We start from the raw sequence: 9,382 nt of genomic DNA, 5'->3' as shown, positions 1-9,382 counted from the left end.
ACACCAGTAGCAGGCATGTTATGTAGTGTTTGATATCTATAGTTCGTAGTGCTCCTATTCTGCCTGTTTCTTTGGTTAGCAAGTAGCACTAGCAAGCAACAGGCTATAGCCACTAAAGCCAGCCACATAACAACACTACGTCATCTGCTTTGCTACTGTTGTGTTGGTCAGACGGTGAACCAATCGCAGAAGATTGCCTCTTTGGCAACGCCATCCCAGCAATCGCCCTGGGTGGGAGCAACTTGGCCTGGGTGGGAGACTGAATAATGGAGTGAAACGAAATGTCAATTCAGGCTGAGTGTCAGGCTAGTATTTTAAAATGGGAAAAAAATCCAATTAAAAAAAGTAAAAAAGAAAAAGATCGATACAACCATCAGCAGAGATCGAGCAGTATGGACCTCAAGACGAGAATGAGGTGTTTTGTCCTCATTTCACAACGACTGACTTGAGGTGTAAAGTCTCCACATCTGATCCGCTGTCTGTCCTGTGTCCTCCCACAGCGGAGGACCCCAATGAAGACAAAAAGCGGTCAACAGCGGTTTTAGGCATGCTGTACATGCCGATGGCTCCGATCACCATGGCAGCGCCACACAAAAACGGAATGTCTATGCGGAAACCGAATAGGTATACCGACATCACTACAGAAACCACAATGGAGAAGGACGTGGCGAACCCTTTGAGGATGTTGTCAGCGTACCTCACCACCACGGCCACCAGGAGGCCCCCGAACCCCTGATTGATAACGGACATCCACACCATCGGAGTGTAACCGAAGAAGAAACCGCGAGCAGACACCTTCGTTCCGTCTTTCCACCAAAGTCCCAGTATGCCGAGGACCGTGCCAAAGAGTCCCATCTGGACATTCCGGACCCAAAGGGAGGCAGAGGTTCCTTTGAGGATCTTCTCAAAGTACACGCCCGCAAATCCTGATGACAGACAGCTGACTAACACGGCGGCCAATCCCACAAGTTGGTTCTGTCCGGACGAATCAAAGGCCAGTTCCTTCTGGCCTTCCTGGCTTACCTGTACAACGGCCACCCCGGCAAACAAGAGCAGCAGAGAAACCCACTGGACTCTGGACAGAGTCCTCTTCAACATCATCACGCTGAATAACGCTGTGGTAAGGATCTTGAGCTGGTATGTTACCTGGAAGCTGGCAGCTGGCAGGTTGGATATGGCGACATACTGCAGGTTGTTTTGTAGCGTATAGATAAGGGAAGGGACGGCCATTTTCAGCGTGTCTCTGTACTGTACAAACACGCTGTCATACAGGAAGAGCACTGTTCGCTTTAGATTAAATCTTTTCTGCAGGAGGATGATGAGCAGACAGGCCAGAACTTTGAGGATCTCTGACATGACCACGGCCGAGGTCGAGAGGAAACGCTCGCCGGGCTGCATGCAGATGTATCGCATGGTGAGGACGAGCGATGCATTCTGCACCACCAGCATCACCAGGCTGATGTATTTCAACTTCCTGCTGTTGGTTTCCTTGGGGCGTTCTGCCATCTTCTCTTCTTCCCCCGCCTGGCTCGCCATGTGGGCAACAGCGGTGTGGAAAATGTTACTCTCTGGAACCAAGAGAATGTCTAACCCGAGTGGTTCACAAGGTGGTTCAATTTAGAGAGGCTGAAATTGGGAAAAGGGCTCTGTACGACACTGGGGTATCTGGGTTGTAAGACCCAGATAAGGATAGTACAGAAGGTGCTGAACTTCTCTCCTAATGGGAGTTTGAATTGGTCGAGGGTCTTGAAGGCAGAGTGTTGAAGATATAAATATTATAGGTATAATAGCAGTAATCTGTATAAGTTGAGTCCTGGACAATCGACATCACATCACTGAATGTCGGGTCTCTGCGACTATGCTTTTATTGCTGTTAGTGTTAAACGCTTGTGTCATGATGAAGTATGTCCATATTTGGAGTCCCACCACGTCAGCCATGCACGAATACAGAGTCCCCAGATGTCATACTTAGATCTATCAGTCAGCTCCATACATCAAGTTCTAAGTTGGACCCAAATATGTGGTACGACTAGTTCTTGAGCGGTGCTAACAGCTCCTTCATCTGGCTTTGTCTGTACTGATGTTTCCTTTTGAGATTGGCACATTTCACCCAGGTTTTTTCATCTCACTCAGCAACAAAATAAACAGAAAATAAACAAAAATTCCCCCAAGGGTCTTACTTGTGAGTCAGACCCTCTGTCGCTGGAGACAATGACGTAAGACGGTGGGTCTGACTACTATAATTGGACACTAACAATGGAACTTTCTGTTTCAAGTTCAAAGTGTGACATCACATCTTTGACGTGTGTAACATCATTATGGCTAGAAGATTGCTGTACTGTCATGACCCCTACCTGGACTAGGCTGATGAAGACAGAAATGTATTGTAGATGTGGATGTGGTATCTCAATGATAGGAGCACTGCCAGGTAAGCACATCACCAGAGGGAGACCAAGAGCTTGGCATGAGGGCAGAGTGCAACCTAGCTCTGGTCCATCGCTTTCACCTCCCGCATTGCTCCCGGTGAAGCTCTGACAGACCCGTCGGGAAACGCATGGACTCGAGATTGTCGGCCCCGCCGAGCGCTCAATACTAGTGAAAATAAACAAAACCGTTTCACTACTCACCAAACCAAAGGTCGTTTTGCGCTGTTGAAAGTCTATTCTCCGCGGTGGTGAACCCCTCAGCACCCCACCTACTCTGTAAAATATATTATTTTTGTCAAGAAAAAAAACGCACCCACCTCGAGCCACCTAGCGGCCACCACAGATACAATGGTTCACAACCCGGAAATAAGCGGCGGTCGAGTTGGATGCACTTTATTTCATGACAAAAATAATGTATTTTACAGAGTAGGTGGGGTGCTGAGGGGTTCACCACCGCGGAGAATAGACTTTCAACAGCGCAAAACGACCTTTGGTTTGGTGAGTAGTGAAACGGTTTTGTTTATTTTCACTAGTATTGAGCGCTCGGCGGGGCCGACAATCTCGAGTCCATGCGTTTCCCGACGGGTCTGTCAGAGCTTCACCGGGAGCAATTGCGGGAGGTGAAAGCGATGGACCAGAGCTAAGTGCAACCCAGAGGTAGCCTCGTACCCGCCCCTCTTCCAGAAACCATTTCATCCTCCTGGAGAACGGAAGTTGGTCGTTTACTAGGCTAACCCAGAGGACCACCCCCCCTCCTAGGCCGCATCATTGAGGGACGCTACATACCTGCCAGAGCAGTATAATCAGAGAGTGGTGTCACCGCGGGGTCAGAAACAGCGCTGGTCACGTGGTTCATTGTCACTTTACACCTCATAGACTTCAATGCATTTTGTAAACTTCCGGTTGGCCGTTTGTCACTATACGCCAATAGATGTGTGCGTAGAAGACCTGGCCCCATGAAGTGAACGGGAGTGACGCAACTCTCCATTCTAGGGCTCTGATACCTGCCCACCTGTTTAATCAGCCCGATGTCTCAACACCTGCGTGGACCAGCTAGGAGGGGGGAGGCACCTTCACTCTGTGCCTCAGTCTCTTGGCTCTCTCCTAGGTGAAGGACGTGCTGTCGGGCGGTAAGGAAACTATGCCACACACTCTTGCTCATTTCCAAATAGAAATGCCACATTGACTGTCCACATCTTCTACCCTAGGCAATGCGGGGACAATAAGCGGCATCACTGAGAAGAGGAGGAGGAAATTGGAAAGGAAACCCTTGGAAGGATTCCAGGCCTAGAGAACACAGTTATGATTTGAGTAAAATACTCACCCCCTTTACGTCATTAAATGATGCACTTGCCCACTGCGGCAACGCCTTATTATTTGATACAGTTAATATTAAGTAAATTATTTAATTATAGAACACAGCGGCCACTTAGGAAGGAAGAAGTCATGTTAAATAAATACTCACCTACCTGGGTAGGAAAAGTAACGTTAATACTCACCTCGGGAACAGCTGCCATAGTGTTGAATACTCACCCACCTAGGAAGGGAACCCTATAGCTACTACACCCTGGAAAAGAGAAACAGCCTTAATCCTAAATCTACCTGGGAAAGAAAACCCTACCCTAAATACTCACCCACCTGTAAAAGGAAAGTAACGCTCAGCCCTGCCTATCCTAGCGAGAAGTGAGACGATCAAATCTACCTGTCCTGGTGAGAAGAAAGTAACGCTTAACTTTACCTGCAGGGGGAAAAGGGAAGAAAGACTGTTCAACGTATAATTACCTGTGAAGGAAGAAGACATTAGAGACATTCTCATTTTGCATTATACTGTTTATTTTTTAGTGATTCTTCCCCCTCCCCGCACTCTGGCTGAGACCCCCCAATAAATACGTTGTTTGGCTTTCACTCTGCAAAGTGTTGTGTATTGGTTTGGTTTGGTATATTATTTACAAACAAGACTGCGTCAAAGCCCAGTATATGGCCAGTGTACTTGTTTTTACTTGTGAAAAGTTAACATGCCATAGCCTGGAGGGACAATTGGAATTGCTCTAAATTTTTCTCGTCTGTTGTTGCTACAATTTACAATTTAGGCATTTAGCAGATGCTCAATTAATCCAGGGAAGATTTACAATAAGCATGCAAGAACAGCACATGGTACTGTAATACATCAAATGCATAGAAACAGTAATTTAAAATCGTAGGTAAACAGTAGAATAACCACACACAAAACAAACACAATAAGCTGTAGGCTACATTGAAGCTACACACAATATAGGATGCCATCTAAATTACATTTAAGCCTTTGCATAAGCCCGCAAGGTCGCCAAGGCTAGGGCAAGTGTTACGGTAAGTGCTCTGTGAGTGATGTTTATTTACCAAAACAAATTGGTTGATACAGCCAGTGTATTGGCCGGTGCCAGGTGGGACAATACTGATTGATGATCAGAAAAACTGAAAGTGGCAACTGACAGGATGAATGAATCCAGGCCTGTGATAAGTGAGAGTTGAGACTGAAGAGACAGAGGGAGAGAAGATAGACTGTGAAAGAAAAATACAAGACCTTGGCATGAAACAATCACTGGTAGCAGAATAACAAAGGCCCATTATCACTTCATTGTACAGTATAGTTCCTCAATTGTGAATCACTTGACTTCAAGTCATGTTGGCATGTAATTCCAGTATTACAATGTCATTTTCTAACGAAGTACAGTAATATTCCACTCATTTGAATTCATGTTGCGCTCTGTATGCTCTGTATGCTGTGGTTGCTGTGGATAGTCACACCATCCACATGTGATTTATGGCATGATGACTGATGATGTTTTGTCATGTGATTGTCCAGTCCAAAGAACTGAGGAGGACTAAGAATAAAGTATGAAATGAAGCGTGAAAAAAATTGCCTTGGTGTTGGGCTGTCAACATGACTCCTCAGTTAATACCTACCTGAAAGACACAAAAAAGGGTCAGCGACCCATTGAGGCTGGGTCCCAGACACCAGTTTGTAGCCTACTGCAGAAACAAAAAGGCAACTTGCCGGGCCCACTGCACTTGGAACTATAGTATGTACTGTAGCCTGTACAGAACAATACAGTGTATATACAATATTGACTTATAAATATTGCACATACAGGTACATACTACATACACTGCATATTAATAAAAAATAACACCACCACAGTTATGAGACATTAGTCCCTGGACCAAGCAGAGCCACCGTTTGCGGCCGTGGCATCGAAAAGCCTCAGGGCTCTTCTACTGGCACGAAGGACTGACCGAGTCTTTTATTCTTCTGTGTGGGGAGATGAAACTTCCAGTATCCATGGAGCTAAGCCGCCAGCCCGCCACTCTATCTTCTTCTGGAGGGGGTGGGAGGAGTTGGCAAGGATAACCTCGAGCTTCTCATCTCTGCCACCAACTCCACAACACCGTCCAGTTTAGCACAGCTAGTGCGACAACAGAGCTTTTTCTTCACCAGCTTGTCCTGTCGGTTATAGTGTCTCTATAATGTTGCTGTAAAAACGTTCACGCTGCTGGTTCTCTTTCCCCTGGAGAAGCTAGTGTATGAGCTGGTAGTGTCTGAGCTGGCCACCCCTCCTGGGAGGCAGATACGTGCCAACTCTTTCATTCTCTTGCCCCTGACCTTTGTTACTGCTGATTGTTGAAAAGCCAGCATGACAGAATCTTCTCTCTGCTAGTCTGGGTGTAAAAGTCCCAGGCAGGCATGGGAGCTCAGTCCTGATGATTGTGACCCCTGTAGAGCTTTGGCTTGTGGTGGTGTGTCTGGTTCCCAAACATTGGATTGGGACCCATTTGTGGGTCACAGACAGATTTGTATGGGTCAAGACTCAAGTAAAAATCCAATTTTCTTTTCCAATATATTTAAAATATTTCTATATTTCAAAGGATTTGCCTTGTGTGCTTGTAGATCTGCTATTTTCACTAGTTTGGGTCCCGGGAAAACGTCTAATCTCTCTTTCAGGTCTCAACCTGAAAGGTTTGGGAACCACTGGTGTAGAGCATCTTCCATACCAAGTGCAGTGAGCTATTGTCTCACCATCTTAATGATTCCCACATGATTTGACCAGCACAGGTCCTTGCTGATGTGAACCCATGCAGAAGAAGCTGCTCACCTTCCACTGCATCCCTGTTTTTGTGAATGGAGCAGGCGCTATCTGTAACTCCCACAAGATAGCTTAATTAGCATATAGGGCGGGCCCCCTTGCCTTACCTTGCCTTAATCCTCTTCGCTCCGGACGGAGCATAGGGCTTCTAAGATTTGCCTCCAGGCGACACGATCTTAGTTTTCTTCTCTGCTTCTCCCCAGGTGATGTTGATCTTCTGCAGCTGCCTCTCGTACCTCGGGGGTTCCAGTCAAGAGCCCATTGTGGTGTTTGACTCCGGCTTCCTCAGTGTGTGTCCAATCCACACCCACTAGTAGCCTTATTTGCAGTGGGATCTGGAAGGAGAAATCAATACATTAAGTCTGTCAGTCAGTTAACTCAGCTGTCAGTCAAAACTGCGGTCACCTGACAACTTATTGAGCTTCACACAAGAAATAAAACACATATAGACAAATGCATAGCCAGGCTACAGAAGATAAAACATGGTAAATAAATCAAAATTAGGATGGTTACGCATTAAAAGCAACTTTGTATAAATGTTAAGTGGGAAATATGGCACATACATATTCATATACTTAGCATACAGAGTATGTGAACAAGCAAACACCATACAAAACAGTTTCAGACACACACACAAAAAAAAGAGTACTAGTGGGTGAGGTGCCTGAATATATGACTTTTCAGACTTGGGGAGTGAGTCTGACTGATGTTTATTCCACAGCTTGGGAGCCAGAAGGGAGAAGAGTCTAGGATGTTTGAAGCGTTGGCCAGGGTGTTGTAGAGAAGGGAGGGACAGACATCTCATGTTTGCTGATCTAAGGGTGTGGGAAGGGATGTAGTAGGGCTGCATCATATCCACTACCTACAGGATATGATGCAGCCCTACATCCCAGACGATTAGATCGATATCACACTTGATGATGTAAGCCGGGTCAGCCTGACCCATGCGAGACTAGGGTGCCATGCTTGGTTGCCTTGTAAGGAGCCAGTGGAGGGAGTGCTAGACTGCTAGTACTAGTATTTTGTATACTACTTAAACTTGTTTTGAGGAAAAATGCTGCTTTTTGTCCCAAAGCGACTGCAAAAGATTGCTGCTATTTGTTTCAAAAAACGTTATACCATGTATATATAACATGTACGATGAAATGTGACATAGCTATAATGCTGTGCCCCCTCCAACTGTATTATATTTTGATACTTGCTTTGGCAATGGAAATGTTTTCTCATGCCAATAAAGCCCCTTTTAATTTAAATTGCTGTGAACTACATGAAAAGCCCCCAGGCATCTCCTGGAACTGAGGAGCAACCATGACAACAATCATGATGCATAATGGTGTAAATACTCAAGAGCAACCTTCCTTCCTTCCTATATCGTCATTTGGCAACAAGAAATTGACCTTTTAGCGATGACCACATTCTAGAGGAAAATAAATAAATACGCAAATAAAATAATAAATGTGACTTTACACTGCATAAATCAGTAGTTCCCAATCTTTTTTTTTATTTCAAGGACCCTGAGTTTGGTATCGTCATAACGGCAATGAAACAAATTCAATCCTTGATAAAATTCAGGATATGACACATTTCTCAAAGCTACCTTTGGGAATTGACTGCAGCACAAATGGAGTCTTAAAGGTGACAGCATTGTGAGGGTGGGAAAGGCCACCTAGATATGAAGTCTCACATTGTGCAGGTTCAGTTTCACAACTTTGATCTTATTAGTTTAATGCTGCCCAGCACAATGAAAAGGGCCATTTGTCTCCCTGTGGAATCCAGTGGGAGGCTGCTGAGTTACATATTACAGATGACCTCTGCTTTCGTCACAGAGGGGGAAATACAGCTTTTGTCAGAATGACACAATCGAACACACTATAGTCAAACATTTACAAAACCTTTAGTATCAAATCAAATGGCAGGTGATTGGTAAGTGATATTAAAAAATAAAGGGGTAGTAAACGGCATTAACATGAGTATGACGTGTATAGGTGAGAGACCCTGTAAATAGATATACTGTGATATTTTGTGTATAACTATCCGTGACTGTGCAACACTGTCCAACACTTTGGTCCCAAATTAGATATTTTGAATAATACTGTCCGGATTGCAATGAAGATAAGATACCATAGGGGCGCCCGCTGGCCTACTGTGCTGGCGCATACCACTTAGGCATTGCGACATAGGCATGGATGCCTGGTGGTGTCGCTCGTTCGATTCCCGATCCGGATGACCTTTGCCGCGTGTCGCTCCCCATTTCCTGTCAGTCTACTGTTCTATCCAATAAAGGCATAAAAGCCCAAAAACTTTAACAAAAAAAAGAAGATACTATAAGGCACATTCAGGTGTCATAACAGCAACAGTAGTGAGAATGAAACACACAAGGTGCATGTAAGTGTAAAGGGTCAGAACCTACCAATATAAATGCAGTTTAACAGACTTTCAGCCGGGAGTATCTGAATGAATATACTCTATGTACAGTAAATCAATTAACAATGTACATGAGTGAATCCTATCCTATAATAAAAGAGGGTGGGTGGACCGTGATCAAAAATATAACATCCGGACCTGCAAGGTGCACGGTCTGTCCGATCCGCACCAACCATGGTGCAAACACTGTTCAAGGGTCTGCCATCAGAGTAGCCACACCAGGGGTCATGTGTGGCACCCAGCCGTCAGGTGCACCAATGCTCCAATCAGCACCTAACTTGGCACAAACACTGTTCAGGGGTCTGCCATGAACACACACACACACACACACACACACACACACACACACACACACACACACACACACACACACACACACACACACACACACACACACACACACACACACAC

The 9,382-nt window shown here is 45.3% G+C and overlaps 1 protein-coding gene across 1 annotated transcript; it reads right to left on the bottom strand.

Moving 5' to 3' along the window:
• Positions 1 to 426: 426 nt before the first annotated feature.
• On the bottom strand, positions 427 to 1,536 carry LOC308298022 (UDP-galactose translocator-like; the record flags this gene model as incomplete). Its single annotated transcript, XM_080741586.1, has 1 exon — positions 427 to 1,536. The coding sequence occupies one exon, from the start codon at positions 1,534 to 1,536 to the stop codon at positions 427 to 429; it is 1,110 nt and encodes a 369-aa protein (XP_080597712.1).
• Between the last annotated feature and the right edge of the window lie 7,846 nt (positions 1,537 to 9,382).

This window comes from Nannobrachium achirus (assembly GCF_963921795.1).
Source record: "Nannobrachium achirus genome assembly, chromosome: 2".
NCBI classification, from domain to species: domain Eukaryota; kingdom Metazoa; phylum Chordata; class Actinopteri; order Myctophiformes; family Myctophidae; genus Nannobrachium; species Nannobrachium achirus.
Note: the sequence above shows the minus strand (reverse complement) of the source record. Positions and strands in the feature narration are given on the sequence as shown.